Below are 19,895 nucleotides of genomic sequence, written 5' to 3' on the forward strand. Positions count from 1 at the left end.
TGGGTGTCCTTCCTGCTTTTTTGGGCAGAAAGGGAGGCTCAGCCGTGTGTTTGACTGAGGGTCTTCAGTCCGGGGCTTAGGTTGGGTGGGCTGAGAAGTAAGAGGTGTAAGAAGATGCAGCCCAACCCAGAGCCACCCCCTAACACACAGGGCAGCGGTCACAGAACCATGAGCAATGAAAACTCTATTTTATTATGAAAGGAAGAAAAACGAACAGCTTGCTTTATTCCATAACTGTTTTCCAATGCTGATACCATAAGGTTGATTACGAAGTTCAAAAGAACGTGTGCGGTTCTGTTCCATTTATACTGGAATTGGGGACTAAAAGGAAATCAGATTGAAGGTGAAGGGGGAACTTGGCGCCTGTTGATCTGGGCTGCAGCTAAAATGCCAGCTGCTTGGCTATGTTCATCCTGTTTGCTCGAGTTCGCCTAGAAAGCTACTTGCTCTGGCTGTCCTTTCCTTGAGCCCTTTAGCGGTCCTGTTGGTATGAAGAGCAATCATGAGCCCGCTGGCTGGGTACGTCTGAATTAGGATGCACGTGCAAGACAAGGGCTTGGTCCTTGGCCTTTGTTCAGCACAGTGTCTCCATCTTCAATTTGGCAGAAAGCTTCAATTATCAGAAGCTTCCTTGGCAGATGAGCAAAATCTTTGCTTTGAAGTCAATTTTGTTTGATGGTTTAGGGATTAACCCAAGATTTAATATCTGCCCTCTCCCCAGTGGTCATTGCATTTAGCTGTGTGTTCTTAGAAAAGTCACTCGAACTCTCTGAGTCTGTATCAAACGTCACATCTCTTACTGGAGGTGTGAGGTGATTGTGGAAGGAACGCTGTGGTTGATGATAGGTTAACACAATTGTGGGTTGTGAGCCTCTGCATATGCAGAGAGGCGGGACCTGAGAGAGGGAGCGTGCCAGTACTGCAGTGGTTGAGGCTGTACCGCTGCCCTGGACCAGAAGTAGGAACTCAGCCAGGGCAAAGAGCAGAAACCAAGAGGCTGGCAGAAGACGTTGCTGGTCTGTTGAGAGGAGAATAGAGTGGACAAGCAGAGAGGCGTGAAGGAGGGAGGGAATGGTTAACCACTTGTCAGTCCTGTGACATAAACCTGCCTTCACCTGCCTACCTGGACAGTTTCTGTTTCTTGCACCCAAAAGATCCTTGTGTAGGATACTTAGGGATCAGGCTGTGGCATGAGCATTGCGTTTTGCAAATCAGACCACTTTTATACGTCTTGTATTTTTATTTATTTTGCCTTTTCTTTCCTAATTGTTGGTACAAGTCTTTTAAATTCTAAACTTAAAAGTCTAAACTTAGTGTAAATTTGGATTCAGCTCTTCTAAGGAAAACCAAGAGAAGGAATCTTCTGGGGGAGCTGTGTGGACCAGCGGCAGCAGTAGTGGAGGTGAGAAGCCGAGAGGAGGAGAAATTCCGAGTTCCGGAGTCCTTCCTCCTCGGCTAGCCCGTTCCCAGCTTCAGCCTCACCTTCGAGTGCTCCTTCTCTTAGCACCTCATTTCCTCACTCTGACACAAGGAGGTGGAACTAGGAGCTTTCTAAGGCCCCAACGCTCTGCGATTCCAAGAGAGCAGGGCCGATTCCCAGTGGTTGTAAAGTGGGCATTAGAATCCACAAGAAGCCGAAATGCCACGAGAGGAATCTGATTCGCAGTCGCCCCAGCACCGGCCCCTCCTGCTTTTCCTTTTCCAGAAACACAAGCCCCACATCTGCATCTACCTCTGTCTCCTCACCTTTCCCTGCCCCATGCCTTCCCTCTCTAGGCACCCAGAGCCTTTGGTAAAACAGGTTGGAAGCGAGCCACCCAGGCGGGGAAGCCGGGTGGCTGAACTCAAAGCAATTTCAGCTGGGTGTGCGGAGTTCCCCTTCAGCTTCATCACCCACTTCCAATGCCACTCTCCAATTCATCTGTTCCCCACATTCCACTGATGCATATAACCTCAGTGCAACCCATCGTTTCGTTGTTGATCATCCCACCTAATCGGAACCCGAGGCTGGAAGGAAGGGAGAGGCGGTTGATCCGGTCTGTTAGCAACGTTCATTTATTGGATGTCTTCTGAGTATAGAGTCAGTCACTGGATTACAGAATGTCAGGGCAGGCAGAGCCCTAATAAATCATCCAGCCTGCCCTCTGTACTTAGAGATGGCAGCACTTAGATGGAGAGGTTAAGTGACTTGCTTAAGGTCACACAAGCAGAACTAAGCCCAGAATTCAAGAGAGGCTGTCACCAGTTCATTGCGCTTTCCCACTCCACCCCACGGCTGAAGGTGGATGAAGGTGACAGATTAGTTTGTGTGAGCAAAAAGGGAAGGAAAACACGCACACATTTCCCTTAAGTGTTCCAAATTAAGAAAGACCCTGGACGGAAAAAAGGACAAATAGCAGAGACATTTTCAGCAAGCAAAATTGGAAAGCATGGAGCTAAGCTCTTTCCTGCAAATGGTGATCACATTAAGAAAACGTGAGGGAAAAGGTTTTTCGAGGGGAAGGAGTCTTTATTGAATTGTTTTTCTTTCCTTGCTACATTTGTTCTTTAATCCATGTTCTCATCAGCACACACTATTCTCCCCCATTTTTCTTTTCCTCGACATATTTATAACCTTATTTTCATATTCTACTATAAACCTTGGTATAAACAGCTTTTAAAGCAGCTATTTTTAACGCAAGATGACACACCAAAGTTTAAGCCCCCCAATAAAATTGCCCGGGGACATCCGGCACTATAAAACCCTTTCATTTCCTTCCTAGAGAAGCCTACTATCCATTCGCTAGCTTTAAAAAGTAACGCAGGAATGAAAATAGGTTGACATTTTGAAAACAAGAAAACAATGACTAAAAGAACGTATTTTCCTATTTCAAGTTCAAGTCCTCCAGATGGATCGTTTGACATTGAGAATTGGTGTTTGCAGTAATTGGTTATTTTCATATATTTGACTCTGACTATATACAAGTGCCAGTTAATTTGTCTACTAATTTTTTCTACAGGAATAGAAGGTAGTACTAAATGTGTTCCTGGAATTTAATTCAAAAAATGTAAACGTTATAGGTTCTTATGAAAAGCAAGTATTTTTGTTTATTTCTTTTGACAGCTCAAAAACAAATATTCCAGTGTTTTTGATATAATAACCGCGGTTAAAATGCTGTTCTGGGAGGCCCTTGGGAAATGTTCGGAGGGTCGGGAGAGCCCCTGGATGTTGTCTGGGAAGAATGTTTTTTACTTTTCAGGAAGGGCAAGTAAGCGGTGACTGTGGCTTCTGAGGAAGAGGCTGCAAGGTCCATGTGAGTTTCCGCTTCAAGGCTCAGCTGCAGGTCAGGGGGAAAGGGAGGGGTCATGTGTCTGAGGTGGCTTTGTGGAAAGTGAGATAATTTTCCTGCTCTTAATGGTTCTTGGTCAAAAGTCCACCTATTATTGGAGATTTGTGCTTGCTTGCTCTTTTGATTGTTTATTTTCTGTCAATATCTGTATATCTGTTTCAGAGAGAAATCTATTCACGTCTGAAATAAGACTGACTTATTATCCCAAACAAGAGAGAAGGTTGAGATTGCATGTCAACATGAGCCCTCACTTTCTACCCTAAGTAAAGCAATAAAATGGACTGGGGACAGTCACCTGGGTGCTCAGGGGGCTCAGCTGGTGGGGGCCATTCCCCTCCCCGCCCAGTCTTCCCCGTTGCCTGGTGAGCTTTTCCAGTACAGTGCAGAGGCCTTGGACCATCTGGCGAAAAGAGAAGGTTCAACCTAAAGCACCATATTCTCCAGGCATTGAACCCATGGGTGGGCAGGTGGGAGCACAGAAATGCTTTAATAGTGTGGAGACAGGTCCCCCCTCCTGATCCACAGATGAGGAAACTGACAACGAGAGGAGAAGGCCCAGCCCAAGGCCACCCAGTTTGTTAGTGGCTGAGCTAAAACTTGAGCCCAACTCTCCTAATTCCCAAATAAATATTCTGTATACCAATCATGACTGCAAATGCCATTGACTTACAAGTGTTTACCAACCTGCCCTGTCCTTCTGGAAGTCTCAGATTTCTTAAACGACACATGCATTGCTTCAGTTTCTTTCAGTTACATTTGCGTTAGGGAAGAGAATGAATTTGGGCTCTAGGAGGCGCTGGTATGACTTGTGGTACAAAATTAAGCACGTGACATCACTTGGTTTTTCTGGGTTCAGAGCAGCACTCACCCATACTGGACAACACCCATCAGTGGACCGGCAGGGCCAATGTGAAGAGCTTGGGCGACGTCAGCCAGGAACTGCTTCTGGATTCGGAATCGACGTTTGCCAATGCTCGCACTCCCATCAATCAGAAACGACAAGTCGATTTTGCAGCCTGGTGAAGGGAAAAGGACTCTGTTATTCTGTCTCTCTCACCACCTCACTGGTGCATTTTCTCGCTCCCCTTTCTCCAGCAGAGCCTCCTGAGATTCTAATGAAAAGAAAGTTAAAAAAAAAAGTAACAAGAGGGGCCCGCCTGTGGCCAAGTGGTTAAAGTTCCATGCATTCTGCTTTGGGGGCCCAGGGTTCACAGATTTGGATCATGGGTGTGGACCTACTCCATTCATCAGCCATGCTGTGGAGGCATCCCACACATAAAACAGAGGAAGAGTGGCACAGATGTTAGCTCAGAGCAAATCTTCCTCACCCAAAAAAAAAAAAAAAAGTAACAAAAAGCAGGATATATTCATTTACTTATGTCCATAACAGATTTTCACAGGTCCTGGACACTTGGGCTAGTACTTATTTCCATAACTGTTTTAGAATTCTCTGTATCAGCCACAATTACAGACTTCAGACGCAGTCACCTCCCACTCAAGTTTTGAGCAGGCCCTCAGAACGGTCTCCTAGGCTCAGACCCTATAAGCGCAGGCCCTAGATGTGGGAATTCCCAAGACTGAGTCTCAGGAGCAGGTGGTCTTTCACTCTCCTCGTAACTTTTTAGAATTATGTGTTGGGTCTTTAAAAGATGTGAAAGAATCTGCAAGGCCAAGGCTGAGGGCAGGGGAGGAATTGTAGAATGAGAAATTGACAGCAATCTTCTCCTTTTCTTCCCTGGGTGAGGCAGCCATAGAAATTATCCGCATATATCTACAGATGTCAGTACTTGCTTGTGGCTATCTTAGATTTCCCTCTTTTCTTTTAGTTGTGATAAAGACCAGGATGGTTGTTCTGGTTAGGATCTCCGGACTTCTGTGAATATATGAAGGTTGTGATGGAGTTGGGGATGGTGGGGCTGCAAGCTATTTTCAATCTTTCAAACACTAATAGGAATTGGTGGAAAGCCATATAAGCTAAATGAAGTTAGTGTCTCCTTTGCTCTCAGCTGAGATTATATGATCTCAGTATGATGAGACTGATTATTCAATGCTGATCAGAAGTTCTTATTGGGAGGTATATATCCCTTTGATTAATAAAAAATGAGAAATGAATTATTTAACAAGTACAATTTGGGAGACAAAAATATTTCAAAACAGTTCCATGGGGGAAAGAAAGAGAGAGAGAGTCAGTAAAGTCAGGAATTTCTAGACTAGAGTGTCCAAGAGGACACTTGGGCCAGTGCTGCCCCTTTGTGGGTGCGCGTGCAGCTGCCCAGACAAGCCCGGGTCTCTCTGAGCTGCCACATGACTGCCCACGAGGTCGCTCCAGGCTTCCGCTCTCTACATTGCATTTTCATTGCTTGCATGTGGCTGGAGTCTCCCCATCCCCAGAAGGAGCGGCTCCCTAGGCTCCATAGCTGTTCTCTTATCTTGCAGTGGTGCATGGTAATCAAAACCAGAGGAGAAGTAGGCAATGACAGGGACTTCTCTGGGCCTGGCTGACTTGGCTCCATCTGGAATTAGTTCCTCGGCTCATTAGCGGATCTTGCAAGCTTTTCCCTCCCATCTGCCTGGACATTCGGTGCCTGCCAACTCCTCCTGTTCAGCTGGCTTTCCCTGTCCTTTGCTGCCCAAGTCTGCCTATGCCCAAGCATGATCCTAAGATGAAGATTGGAAGAAGCAAATAAAATCAAGAAGTGGAGTTTAAAGATGGCGCTAAAGCTTGGGATCAAGCAAAAGAGAAGCAGAATTGCTCTATGGCTTGTCATGTTGTATCCCAAACAAGGCCAAATCATTCTTTCCTAGGTCCGGGCTTGCAATGTGAATTGTTGCCAGCAGGTGGCAGTGGTGTTCTTCAGGGCTTGCCCCACATGGGCACCTAGGGTTTGCTACAAATGCTGACTCCCAGGCTCCACCCAGACCTACAGAAGCAGATCTGCATTCTAACATGATCTCCAGGGGACCCGTGTGCACATTAAAGTTTGAGAAACACGCCTGAAGAGGGGTTTTCCTTCCAGATGTCAGCAGATTAGTTCAACATGCCTCCAACATGCCTTTTAAAATGAAACCTATTTTTAAAAATAACTATTAATTAGTGTAAGGGCCAAAGGGGATTTTCTTTTTAAATGAATAGAGTTTACGGATTCTGTAGCCTCTATTTTGGTTTGTCATAGACAATTATTTTCTCCTTACTTCTTACATCTTGAACTGTGTTTGGATTGATGTGTTCATTTCATAGCTAGGTTTGAAGAAGAAGAGATGTTTCTCTATTTGCTTAGTTCTCTTCACTTTCTAGCCTGATGGCTGACATCGGGGTCACCTCTGCTCCCCTTTGCCAGAATGCTTTAATGACAGTGGTTCCAGCTCAGGGCACGTGTGCACTGAGACCTAGTGGCTTTCTCATACTGAGAAGAAAACCTGATGATCTGAAGATGACAATGTCAATACCAAAAGGTGGAACAGGGTTGAAATGTTCAGTACGAGCGACTTATTGTGGTTACAGAGGACAGAGGCTGGAGAATGAGGAAGAAAAGCTCAGATACGGTATGTATAGAAATCAATCTACCAATTTTCTTAATTGCTTTGGTTTTCTTCAACACAGTACAATGTTATAGATTAATGCTTTGTGTTGTCCAATACATGAAGACAGTGTTTCCTAAGCTGGATCAGAGTTGCTTATGCGGCTTCAACAAATAAAGATGCCCTGGAATCACTCTGGGCTGTGCTTCCCAAGGGTTAGTGTGCAGTCACTTGATTCAGTAGGTCTGAGTGGAGCCAGGGACTCTGCATTTCCAACAAGCTCCCAGGTGATGCCAATGCTGTTGGTCCTCACACCACAGTTTGAGCAGCAAGATCTAGGGAAAGCCTGATTCAGTAAGTAGGAGGAAGGAATTGGGCACCTTTAATTTTTAAAAGTGTCTTCAGATGATTCTCATACACAGCTGGGTTGAGACTCACAGCTCATAGGTGGCTGACTTGTAGTGACTATATGGGAGCAGAATTCGCTACCCCAAAATGTGTCTCTTTAGCTTGATTTTTTTTGTTTTGTGAGGAAGATTGTCCTGAGGTAACATCTGTTGCCAATCTTCCTCTTTTTGCTTGAGGAAGATTGTCCCTGAGCTAACAGCTGTGCCAATCTTCCTCTATTTTGTATGTGGGATGCCACCACAGCATGGCTTGATGAGCGGTGTGTAGGTCCACACCCAGGATCCAAACCGGCAAACCCCAGGCTGCCGAAGTGGAATGCGTGAACTTAACCACTACACCACCGGGCCAGCCCCTGGCTTAATTGTTTTTGACAATAAAAGGCTCTGAAAGAAACCTTGACCTTCCCCCTAACTGCCTAAAAGAATTTAAGACTGAAGGCCTGTTCCAGGAAGGAGCTATCACTGTAGATAACTGTAGTGTGAAGCAGGTGTGGTAGACAGGGAGGAACCTAGCAAGACTCATTTGATCAAAGTCCTCTCCATGTGCCATTGTCTCTGAAGGTACCGCAACATTTGCTATTCCATCTCCACGTGAATTGCCTTCCTCCTTCTTGAAGTCCCAAATGACTACCCCAACATCCACGTTGGTCTTTAGCTGAGGATGGTATTTAAGGTGGTGGTTTCAGACATTGTGGTGAGTTACTCAGGTTTCCTGGGTTTCTCCTGTGAATACGTGTATTAAATGAGTTTGATTTTCTTCTGTTATTCTGTCTCACATCAGTTTTATTCTTAGACCAGCCAGAAGAACCCAGAAGGGTGGAGGAATATTTCTTCCTCCCCTGCACGACTTTCTTGGCGAATTTGTAGGTGCTCTCCTTGGCTTGCCACACACAACTCCCTCCTGGTTTTCCTCTTTCTCCAGTCCCTCCTTTCTGGTATCCTCAGGTGGCTTCTCCTCCATCCATTTAGTGTTGAAGTTCTGTAGGTTTAAGTTCTCTCTTTCTTCTTATTCTATTCTGTCTCCCTAGATCACATTTTCTACCCTCATAGCCTCGGTTTTCAATCCCAGCTCGTCATCTTCCGACTCTGTCTGCCTGGGCTGTTCCTTCTGAATGTGAGAACTGGGTAGTCAACCCTTTACCAGACTTAATGTCTTCTGGAAGATGATAGACATAGATGATTTCCCAGCCCCCAGTGTGCTCCATCCCAGGGTCCTTATGGCAGCACCATTTACCCCAGTTGCTCAAATCATCTTTATCTCCCTTTCTTGCACCTCCACCTCCAACCTTCTAGATTCTTTCTTCCAGACTCTTCCTTCTCTATGTCTCTTGAATTTGCCTCTTTCTCTGCATTTCTACTTCCAACTCTGAGCTCTGTCTGCCCTCATCTCCACTAGACCACTGTCCCTACTGGCCAACCAGTCTTCTCCTTTCATCCACCCTTGTCTCCCATCCCATTTTTTTTTTTTTTTAAAGATTGGCACCTGAGCTAACAACTGGTGTCAATCTTCTTCTTTTTTTTTTTCTACTTTTTCTTCCCAAGTCCCCTCAGTACGTAGTTGTATATTTTTAGTTGTGCGTCCTTCTAGTTGTGGCATGTGGGATGCCGCCTCAGCGTGGCCTGATGAGTGGCACCATGTCTGCACCCAGGATCCAAACCAGTGAAATCCTGGGCCGCTGTAGCAGAGCATGCGAACTTAACCACTCGGCCAAGGGGCTGGCCCCTCCCATCCCATTCACCCTGTTGCCATAGTGATGTTTTAAAAATGTAATCCTCTCCCCCTCATGCACACAGAGAGTTTAAAGCCTTCAAAAGCTTCCCTTTCCCCTTAGAACAAAGTGACAGAAGAGAGGAGATAAAGAGATCCAGGATAGGAGAGAGGCGGGTTTGGGTGGGAGTGAGTGGGTAGAGAGGAGAGACAGCAGATCAGATGTCGAAGCCACTATGGGTTTCTAGTTGTCAATTAACTTACTTGGATCTCCCTGGGATACTGGCTCCGAAGACTGTGTGCTTAATTCTTCTTTTGGAACAAATCCTGGAAAGAGCAGTAAAACTTTTGGTGACTTACAGAACAGGAAGCATCTGGCTCTACCCCAGGGATGGGGACACAGCAGACCTGCACACCTAGCTCAGAGAGCTTGGCTTACTGCTGACTGTGCCTTCCTCCACACCACCCCTACCTTAAGAGATAAGAATAAACTAACATTTACTGACAGCCTACTAGAGACACAGCACTCTGCTAGATGCTCAGAGGGGTTCGAAGCCAGAAGACTTGAGTCCTGTCCCCTGTGCCTGTTAACTTAGTCTGGCTGAGTCTCACTGTCCTTATCGGAAAGCATTAAGCACTTTGTCAGTGTAAACGACCCCTCTGTAAAATTCTGAAATTCTCGAGGTCAGGGCTTGTGTCTCACTCATCATGTAAACCTTTACTGTGCCCACCACCTGTAGGTCCTTGTCAACATTTGGTGACTGAGTCAGTGGACAAAGATGAGCGGGACACAGAGAGGACAATGTAGGCTGGAGGGGAAGAGGTAAGATACAAGGAACTCAAACAAATATGAGGGTCCACTATGCAACCCATGCTCTCCAGCTGTCTGGGGTGAGAGGTAAAGATGCAAAAGGGTTTCCTGCTTTGAGAGGCGGTGAGTTGCATTTGAGTCTCAGGGATGTTCTTCAGACTCATTTACACAGCAGCCAAGTTCACAGATATAAGGAAATAAAGACAATAAATAAGAATCCTTTTAGGCTCAGGTGAAGGGAACCTTGCTGTGAGTTCCTCCATTTCCAGGATGCCCAGAACTGCCCCCGAGAGCCCCCCACAGTGGAGGTAGGTGCAGGGGGCTCTGCTCGCTCTTGGCGGCGGAGAGCTTTCTCCTGGCTTGTTAGTTTTTCCAGTTTGCAAAACATATGATTTCATCTTCCTATTAAAGGTCAGCTGGCTCATCCCACTTCCTCACATCATTTAAAAATTCCCTTTGGGTGCCCAACGGCATTTCTCAGCCAGGAGTCTCGGGAGGGGAAGAACCGGGGGCCTCTCTCTCACCTACAGTGAAACGTGCCTTCGGACTAAGACCTGGAAGGCTGTGATTGCTGTTGGAGCTCAAAGCACTTAATGCAGGAAGCAGGCAACAGCACTCACTCACGTGAAGGGAAAATCTGAATACCATTTTGCAAGGAAGGATGGGAAATAGAAGGAAGTCAAAGTGTGCTGCTAGAGGAATGAGAGTCTAAACCTATTTTTGGGGGCCGGGGAACTCATTCCCTTCTGGCCTTTTGTCTTCACAGTTCCCTTTTCCCTTTTGTTATCCAACATTGTCCCTTACCCTAGTCCTAAGGTGCCCTTGGCATGGTCATCAGACCCTAATGTCGCCGGTGACAACTCTTAGAAAGGCTGCTCTGGCTTAGCTTGGCCTCTGCACCCCCAGCTGAATGCCTAGACTCTCCGACTTCTGTATCCCATGAATCTTGATCTAGTCATGGGGGGATGTTGAGCTGAATAATTACCTGCATTTAAAAGGACGGATCCAGGTTTCCACAGGTCTGTTTCCCCTGATTTTCAAAATTGAAAAGAAACAAACTTGTTAGACGAAACCAGCAGAAGCTCTCCAGTGAACTGCCAGGACGAAAACGTTTCCCAATTGTGGCAGAAAGTTCGCTAAAGGAGCAAGGGACCTGACTTTGGGATGAAGCAACTGGAAAGCCATAGGATTTTCTCATTGAAAGCTCTTAAAGCCAAGGCAAAAACATCTTCGCCCCTTTCTTTCACTGTGCACCGAGAATGGAACAATAGGAATCCTATGATACAAAGGGTCCTAAAAGCTCATCGAATCCAAACCAACCCCACAGCCTGCTTCTACAGCATCCCCACCAAATGAGTGGCTGGCTGGTGCTTGAATACCTCGAGAGACAGGGAACTCATTCCATACCCAACCAAAGTAGTGCATTCCTTCTTGGATTATTGAGACTGGGAGAAAAACTTTCCTTGTATCAACCTGAAATCTTTATCCATCGCTCCATCCACCCATCCATCCATCTATCCACACTTACTAAGCACTCAATACATGCCCAACATCATTCTAGGTACACTTGTCTCACCCATCTGTTTGTGTTCTTGTCCTCAGAACTACGAAGAAGAAATGTGGCCCCTCCCGGGAGCAGGGAGTCCACTCACTTCCTGAGGCTCTGCTTCCCTCTGGGCCTCAAGCAGAACAAAGCAGAGTGGCACCTGGCCTTCTGTCTGCGGTAAGATGTTGAACGCCCTCCACCACACACTGGTCTGAGAAAGTGGAAGGGGTGGTCGGGAAGGGGGTACTCTTGCCCAATAGGACCTGATCTCTTTGGAGGAACCATGGCTGGGAGGGGCTCAGAGGCAGCACAAACATGTTAGAAAGCCTCATAAAGACACCAAAATGGCTGTTTCTCTCACTGCCCCCTCCCTCCAGCTCAGAGAGCTATGGGCATTATCAGTGGGTTCATTTCTTAAAGGCTATCACCTTGCTCTATGCCAGAATTGTTAATACTCTCAACAGAAGTGACATTTTTCTTCACAAGATTTAGATGCCGGGCTGTTTTGAAAGGCAGTCTGTGCGCTTGCACATTCTGATTTAATGGTGAGAACTGAGTTTAATTTGGCTCAGCCATTAACCAGGTGTATGACCTTGAACAAGTCACAAACCCTCTGCGAACCTTCATTTGTTTGTGAGTAATATTAGCCGATTGGGTGAGATGATCTCCAAGCTCAAAATATTCCTGATATGTTTAAACTTTCTGTGTCTTTAGCCTTATTACTCTATCGCCACCTACTGGTAAAAATATGCATTTTAACCCTTTTCCTAAAAAAACCTGTTGGGGACATCTCAGGTTTTGCCCAAGGCTTTCGGCACCCTTGAATGACCTGAAGGATTAGAATGCTGGGTGCTCTGTTCCCTCAGCAGGAGGTGAACAGTTCCTGACATCAGGGAATTCCAAGCCTCTTACTCCTGACCAGAAGCCCGTCCTTCTAACTAATGCCACTTTCACTTATTCGCGACGAGTTTGAACCAAATCACTTTTATCCAAAAGCCGAGGGTTGAAAAATATTTGGACAGCTGAGACTTGGTGTTTTCAGACTTGGTAGTAGTGAGAAGTAAATTTGTGAGAATATTTGTTTTCTAGTGTTGAGGAGTAATGGGGTGGTGTCCAGGGAAAAAGAAGTTACAGGACCCATCCCGAGTCTACCACTAGCTGGGGGCCCCAGGGGCTCACCTACCTTCTCTGATCTTCAGTTTCCTCCTGTGTAGAGCTGGGGTCATAAAGACTTGGCCTGCCCTGCCTCACATGGAGGTAATGTGTTCAAAATCACTCCGAAAAGTGTAAGGCACTCTTAGAAAACAGGGGGTTATTTTTGTCACAGTCCTTGCTTGGTCATCTCATGGATACAGTCAGTGTCTGAGAGAAGCATTGTTTCGGAAGGATTTTCATGGTAGAACCGTTACCATTTCCTGAGAGAGTGCTTAGAAGAAAGGGCACTGACCAAGAGCTTCCTAAGGTTAAGTCGCAATAACCCTGTGAGTTAGGTACCACTCTGAGCCCATTTTACAGGTGAGGAAACTGATGCACAGGGTGTGGCCGAGATGAACGTTGAGCCCAGGCAGGCAGGCTCCAGAGCCTGCACTTAACCGCCATCTGTTTATCACACCTGAGGAGTCCTTGTCGCTTCAGCATCTCAGGGTACTCGATTGGGGCACGGAAGAGCACACCCTCTGGCACACCACCTGCAACTCACACTTAATGTGAGGGCACACCACCATCCCTGCTCTAAGCCCGGGCCATGATCTCCACACTGGCTATAGCTCCTTCTGTTCCCTGCACATCTGGAAGTCGCCAGCACGGGACCCAAGCGGGAGCTGCAACACATGGCCCGTAGGGCTCTAAAGTTTTATGGGCTGAAAGCCCAGGTGGCCCTTCAGCCCCCAGTTTCTCCCCACTGACTCCCCTGGGGTTCAGTATTTGGGAGGAGGTGGCAGTGTGAGAGGGAGCAGGCCTCTGGAACTGGGGAATCGCCACACTCCCTGCCCCTCCCTGGCTGCATGCCCAAGTGCTGCACAGTCCCTTCTGGGAACTTCCTCTTGCTCTAGTGAAACCGGGAGCACTCAGAGAGCAGCTGTGCCGAAGCCCATCCCACTAGGACTGTCAGAGAAGGCTGGGGACAGTCTGAGGTCCTGGACCAGAGCCGTCACCCCAGCGAAGCAGCGACAGGCCCAGGTTTACCGATGGGTTACCCTCCCAAGCTTGGTGTAGGGTGTTTGTTTGGGACCTGGAAGCCTTTTCTCATGGAAACGTTTGCTCCATGGTTAGGTTTCCGGGCCAGTGAAGCTCATCTGATGGTACCATGAAGTCAGACAGCATAAAGATGGTTCTGAGACACAGCCACGGAGTTCTAACTTCTATCATCAGGAGCACACCGCCCCTCTCTCCCCCGGGGAATACAGCAGCAGCAGCCGTGCTAGCATGGGTGGCTCCTGTTCCCATGCAGAGAGCCCTGCTAGGAGAGGCAGGGGCTGGCAGTGGGGCCTGGAGGAGGCGGTGGCATTGCTGATGACTCTGAAGGAGGAGAGTGTGGGACCTGTGAAGGCAGAAGTTCCAGCAGCGGAATTCTAGAATCTGAAAATATCTGACTCATCTTTGTGCTTCTAACACATAGCACAGTTTCTGGCACATAATATGCTCAGTAAACGTATATTTTTTAAATTAAAGAAGAGTGCCCCTACAGCGGGGCTGCTGGCTTAAAGTGGGGATGTGTGAAGTGACATCTGTGTGCAAAAGGCAGAGTGTGAGGGGGTAGCAGGAATCACTCGTGCATCACTAGTCTGGTGTCCCGTGGAGGAGAGGATGAAATACTGAGGTCAGTGACGACATCATATGTGGCTGCTTGTGTCTGTTAATGGGTTGCCCTAAACACAAACAAAGTATTTAATGGGGCTCACGAGATCCAGTCCCATGTGATAGGTTTTTATCAGCGACTGGAATGGAGACAGCTCGCATGTGATATCAGTTCCTGCAGTCAGTCTGCTGAGATGTGCTGTTTTTGTTGAAGCATGTGAAGAAATCTGGCCTCAGACAGTCACGTAGTTGCTGAAGAGAGAACCTCGCCAAATCTTTCGAAGCTGGGTCCTCAAATTACACTTTGAGAAGCACTAGTTGAAAAAAATTAAGAACAATGGGCTTGAGTTCTAGATCGTTATGTCTAACAGTGAGGGGGCTGGGACCTTCCCCACCACTCACTTGAAGTTATCCCATATGGGGGCATGCCAGAAGGGACTCATTTTTTGGCGGGAAATTAGACCAGACACACTCTATACAATTCTTTCCAGTTCCGTGATGCAATGATTTTCCAGCTGAAGAATGGGCCGACTCACCAGATGAGCATCATCATATCCGAGGTGAGGCTGGTTGAAGGGTATCCAAGAGCCCCAAACGCTCGGACCTGCCTTTCCTGACCTGTGCAAATGGCTTCCCTCCACCTGCAGGAGCCATAAGAGGGCTTGGGCTTCCTGACTATCTAGAGTCTGATTGTCCTCGGCCTGGGAGAGGCCCCAAGGCAATGGCTCTCTGGGAGTTTTGGGAGGGTCTGAGTGCACAGAGCAGAGTGCAGGGATGACGGTGGAGGGAGCGGAGCAGCAGAAATGGGGAGGATTTGAGGGTCAAAAAGGAGCTGGGAGCATCTGTGTGGGTCAACGAGAGAGAGTGTGTAATTATTGGGAGCAAGAAGAGAATGGAGAAGAGTTGGGGACTCAGAGCTAGAGAACAGGAGGCGGCAAAGGTAGAGAAAGGGAAACGGGGCCAAATGCTGAAACATTTGGGTTGTTTCAACCTCAGGTTGTTGGGCAGTAAAAAATAGGAGCTGGAGGTTAGGCAACGTGCCTTGTTGCCAATCACGCCCTGAACCATGTCTGAATCGAGCAGTGTATCTGGGTATTTGCGCCTTGTCCCGGAGGTGGGTCCTGGGATGGGCAAGGTGGTGGCATGGGCTGCCTCAGTGGGGGGCCTCTCAAGCAGCCCCAGACCCAGGAGAGCCCTTGGGCATCCGGACTGGCAGAGATTTTCTCTTTGACACACTGAGAACTGACAAAGCAAACAGACATTTTCTAGAGGTTAAAACAACTTGGCTTGCTCCCAGCTCGGGCAGCCTGGAGTTGAGCTGCACAGGCCGGCAGTGTGTGGGGAGGAAGGCTTTTTGCAAGAGCAGCAGAGCTGGGATGGTCAGCAGCGGGCAGCCTACCCAGGCTGACATAGGCTCCGGCAGGTTTCTGGAAAGCAGCTCCTGGAGAGTCCCGCCTTTGGATACCTGAGGGAGTTACACGGGGCCAGCTGACTTATGCAACCAGCGATTGCTTTCTTCCCTTATTTTGCTGCCTGATGGAAGTGCCCCTAATCAGATTTTCCTTGGAAGCCAGCTGAGCTCTCTGTGGTTGGCTCTACTTTTGGGGGTTGCAGAGGAGGCAAAGATCCTGGCCAAGCAGACAAGAAGGAGTGCCCCACACTTGGCTGCTGGAACAGTCCCTCGGGCCTGTTAAGGCCTAAAATGGCCTTGGAGTCCTTGCCCTGCCCAGAGATCTGATTCTTAAGCCCTTTGTCCAGGACAACAGCATGTACATCGGCAAAGGGGCAACTGTGAACCTCATAGAAGCTGCTAGGCCTGTCCGGGAGACCCCACAGAGCCCCTGCTCTGATGTGGCATCAAAGCAGAACAAAACCTACCTTCTCTAGGAATCTTTTAACACTGGAGGACCGACAGGTAGCCCCTAGCAAGAGAAGGACCTGAACTCTTCTCTTTTGGAGCTCCAGGGCCCCCATCCTCGTGCCCCACGGCTGCAAAGAGAATTGTGTCCTTCCAGCAAATCTATCAGCTCGTGGCCCAGGCCCCCAGCAGAGCTGGTGGAAGCATCTAACCCTGCTCGATTCTTCTTTCTAATCTCTGCAGCCCTCAACAGCATCTCAGAGAAGAAACTTGCTCCATCCCTCTGCATTCCCAGTTCTTGGGCCAGACTTCTAAGGGAGGCACACAGAAGTGAAGAAAGGGGAGCCAGGGAGTGTCATAGTTCATAGGAGAATTCCTGGAGGAGAGAGAACGTATCCTATGCCCCGTATCACAGAAGTACTGGAGAAAAATGGCTCTGCCCTTTCGTGGGAAATGATAAAAATGTCGCTCTTTCTTTTACCTGAGTTCCTCCTGCACAAACCCCAGAGAGCATCCCTTTTCAGGTTTATAAGAGCCTCGTTACTGAATCCTTAGGCGTTTCTATCACAACCTCCACAAAGCTGCCTCGAGGGAGTGGTGACGGGTGACAGCTTTGCTGACTGAACGGCTTCCTCACAAGTTTCCTCACGAGTTGGGCCCTTGGGCAGTATCTTTTGTTGGCATAACTGGTTGAATGCTCTCCCTCCTAATCGGAATCAAATGGCAAGGATTTGGAAAGGCACACACCATGTAAACAAGCTTAACTTTCCTCAGTAGCTAGAAAGGTGAGTTCCGGTTCTTACCTGGATTGGTGCCGGCGCTGCTTGGGCTGCTGGTGTAGACGGTGGTGGACCAGAGCTCTGCAAGGACATTTGACCAGTCAGAGCGGGAATTTGAATCTAACTGTTCTCATTCTTTCCATGAGCCAACCTAGCAAGACGTTACCAAGGTCAGAACCAAGCGAAAGCTTGCCTTAGGGGAGCTGAACTTGCCCCAGAGGAGGAGGCGTTGAAAAGGGAAAAAAAAGGATTTAACTCAAAACTCTGACTGGAAATTCCAGGTAATAGTAACTGTTGTATTTCACAATTGTCAAAGTATCTTTTACTAAAGTGCCATATTTCTTTATACTCCATTATTCTTATAGTAATTCTCCTCACAGTGCCACCCCTGAGGTGGTTAAAGCGATCCTTCAATAGAATGTCACTTAACATTTAGCGATTTGATTAAACCGCGTTAACATGGTATTGATGCAAATAGCATTAGCTTTCAGTCGTTTTTAGAGGTACACAGTGGGTTATCCTTAATTACTCTGTCAGGGAATCAGACTTCAGCATTCATTATTCACTGGGCAATTTTTCTGAAGCAAGGCTTTAAAAGGAAGGCGGGAGATGGGAGATTCTGTAAAGAGAGAGGCAAAGTCCATTTTTGGGGAGAGGGGGCCATGTGAAAACCAGCTGAGGGAAAGAACCAAGTCTCATGGAGGGGAAGAGATAAGAGGTCATGGAAAAAAATGTCAGTTTTTCTTAGAACCAAATCTATCTGCCATCAATTTTTCACTCCCTTTGTCTTTGTTCCAATGATTTGGACACAAACTCAAAATAGCTTTAATACAAGTCAAAATATATACTATGGATAGTAAGAAATCACCTACGACCCCTTGTCCAGCGGTTACTGTTTACAATTTTGGTATATAGTGATGTATTCCTTTCTCTATGCACATGTTCCCACGTACAACACACACTTAACAATAATAAGATTGAAACCCATGCTGTTTAGTAGGCTGCTTCTTTGACTCAACAATTTGTCACAGGCCAATGTTCTCCTGTCAATAAGTGCACATATTCACCAAAATTTTAACAGCTATATTTATAGTAACTTCTTTCACTGTTCTGGTGATGGACAATTTAATCGTCTTCATTTATTTTTCTGTTGTGAAAACCTCCGTGTCTAGGCTGCTTCTTTTCATTTGGCTGATAATTATCTTAGAATATATTCCTGTAAGTGCAAATTCTGGGTCATTTCTCCACGCTCTTGCCAAAACTGCGCATTATCAATTTCCCATGTCAATTGGCGAAAAATGACATCTTATTGTTCAATTTGTATTAATTTGATTCCAGGTGTAGTTGAACTCCTTTTGTTATATTTATTGGCCATTTTTGGTTCTTTCCCCATGGCTTGCCTGGTCATGACCTTCACCCATTTTTCTTTTGGAGTATTTGTTTCACTATTTGTACGACTGGATTTTAAGAAAAACCTTCTCTAGACACCTTAAGGAAGCTAAACTCTCAGAGGTGAGATAAATGTTGGTGAGAAGGGAAATTGCATGTGGAAGAGATGGGCAGTTATGGATGCTGGTTTGCTTCCTGTCCCAGGTTTCACTTCTCCACTGAAGCTGCCCTTGGTCAGAGGGTGGAGAAGAAAGGTGAATGATCACAGCCATCACCATGCCTTGCCACTAGGCAGCGCTCCGCTCCCCCTCCCTGGTCTACTCTTCCTTATGGACATATTTACATTGTTAGATCAGCTGAGGCAGCCATGACACTTGCTGAAATGAACCTGGCCGGGCAAAGCCACTCTACCTTCTGAGCTGTGGTAAATTCAACAGGCCCTGAAGCTGGGCCTGGAGAAATTTCCATCTTTTCTATAACTCTTTGGATCTATTTCTCCAAGCTGCCCCCTCTGGCCCTGAGATAAAGCTCTGTGGCCGCCTGGCTCCTGTGGGTGCCATTAAAGTCCTTGGCCTCTCCCATGAAGCACAGCCTCACTCCCGCCCCTGTGAAAGCTCTCTTTCACTCTAGCTTTTGGCTCCCTTACCCCTATCCTTGACTTGTTCCTCCCAGTCTTGTTAGGTTTGCACATTCATGGGTCAGTTCATGTCCAGCCCCACCTTCCTTCAAGTCCTTCCACTTGCATCAGCTCCTCTTTATGGGCTGGGAAAGCCCCTGCTACCAAGTTTCTACTCTCTACTGGACTCCCTCTAAGTCCCTATGTCCTGTCTGAGAGGAAGCTCTTTACATCATTATAGAGCAAAGATGACTCATAGACCCCAAATGCAGGTTGCTCCTTACCACGCACGTGTCCTAAGCTGAAGTGACCTACTGCAGGGATCTTGGTGGGATGTGTTCACCGATGCAGAGCAAGATGTTAAAATGGTGCCTGACACATAGTAGGCACTCAATGATATTTGTTGAATGAATAAATGAACTAGGTTTTGCTTGAATGTCCCATTCACAACCACTTGTAGAATCTTTTGACTACAGTCACATATATAAGAGAAAAAAGAAACCCTTAACAAATGCACTAACAGCGACTTACGTGTCTATCAGCAGTAGGAGAGTTGCTCTCTTATAAGTGGCACAATATTTTCAACTCATTTGAAGAAATAAAGGAGTTATTGATAAACCAAATATTATTTAATATAATTGGGCTAAAATGTCACAACAAATATCTATAGCTATACATTAAAATAGGCATTCTTGAAAGTAGATTGGTGCTTACCTAGGGCTTGGGGAAGGTGGCATTAGGGGGACATGGTGAGTGACTGTTAATGGGTATGGAGTTTCTTTTTGAGGTGATGAAAATGTTCTGGAATTGATTGTGGTGATGGTTGCACAACTCTGACTATACTAAAAACTATTGAATTGTACACTTTAAATGAGTGAATTGTTCAGTGTGCAAAAAGTATCTCAATAAAGCTGTTATTAAGAAAAGACATAGGCATTCAAACATCAATTTTCCCTTCTCTTCATTCTTACAGAAAGTCCTTTGAATAGGCAATATGAGTTTTAAAAAGTCCTCTCTCTCTTCCTCCTTGCCCAATTTGGCTCCTTTCTTAGCAAGTATGGTGCCTGCTGCCTGGAACACTCGCTCTGAATATTTGTCTAGCGGTCTGTGGGGCAGGGTGGACACGGGTGCCGGGCA

The 19,895-nt window shown here is 46.8% G+C and overlaps 1 protein-coding gene and 1 long non-coding RNA gene across 2 annotated transcripts in view; one reads left to right on the forward strand and one right to left on the reverse strand.

Annotated features, from left to right (window-relative positions):
* Positions 1-19,895, reverse strand: part of VIT (vitrin) — a 104,635-nt gene that overhangs the window by 19,205 nt on the left and 65,535 nt on the right. Inside the window, exons 8-11 of the mRNA XM_014832936.3 lie at positions 16,778-16,834; positions 10,760-10,804; positions 9,228-9,290; positions 4,198-4,345 (exon numbers count right to left, since the gene is read on the reverse strand). Coding sequence (XP_014688422.1) covers positions 4,198-4,345; positions 9,228-9,290; positions 10,760-10,804; positions 16,778-16,834 — 313 coding nt within the window. The remainder of the gene's footprint in view (positions 1-4,197; positions 4,346-9,227; positions 9,291-10,759; positions 10,805-16,777; positions 16,835-19,895) is intronic.
* LOC139045545 (uncharacterized) lies at positions 1,126-19,677 on the forward strand. Its single transcript, XR_011504102.1, has 3 exons — positions 1,126-1,402; positions 11,377-11,497; positions 13,592-19,677. It is a non-coding gene; the product is annotated as an uncharacterized lncRNA (long non-coding RNA).

The sequence above is a fragment of the Equus asinus genome, chromosome 6, assembly GCF_041296235.1.
Source record: "Equus asinus isolate D_3611 breed Donkey chromosome 6, EquAss-T2T_v2, whole genome shotgun sequence".
Lineage (NCBI taxonomy): Eukaryota > Metazoa > Chordata > Mammalia > Perissodactyla > Equidae > Equus > Equus asinus.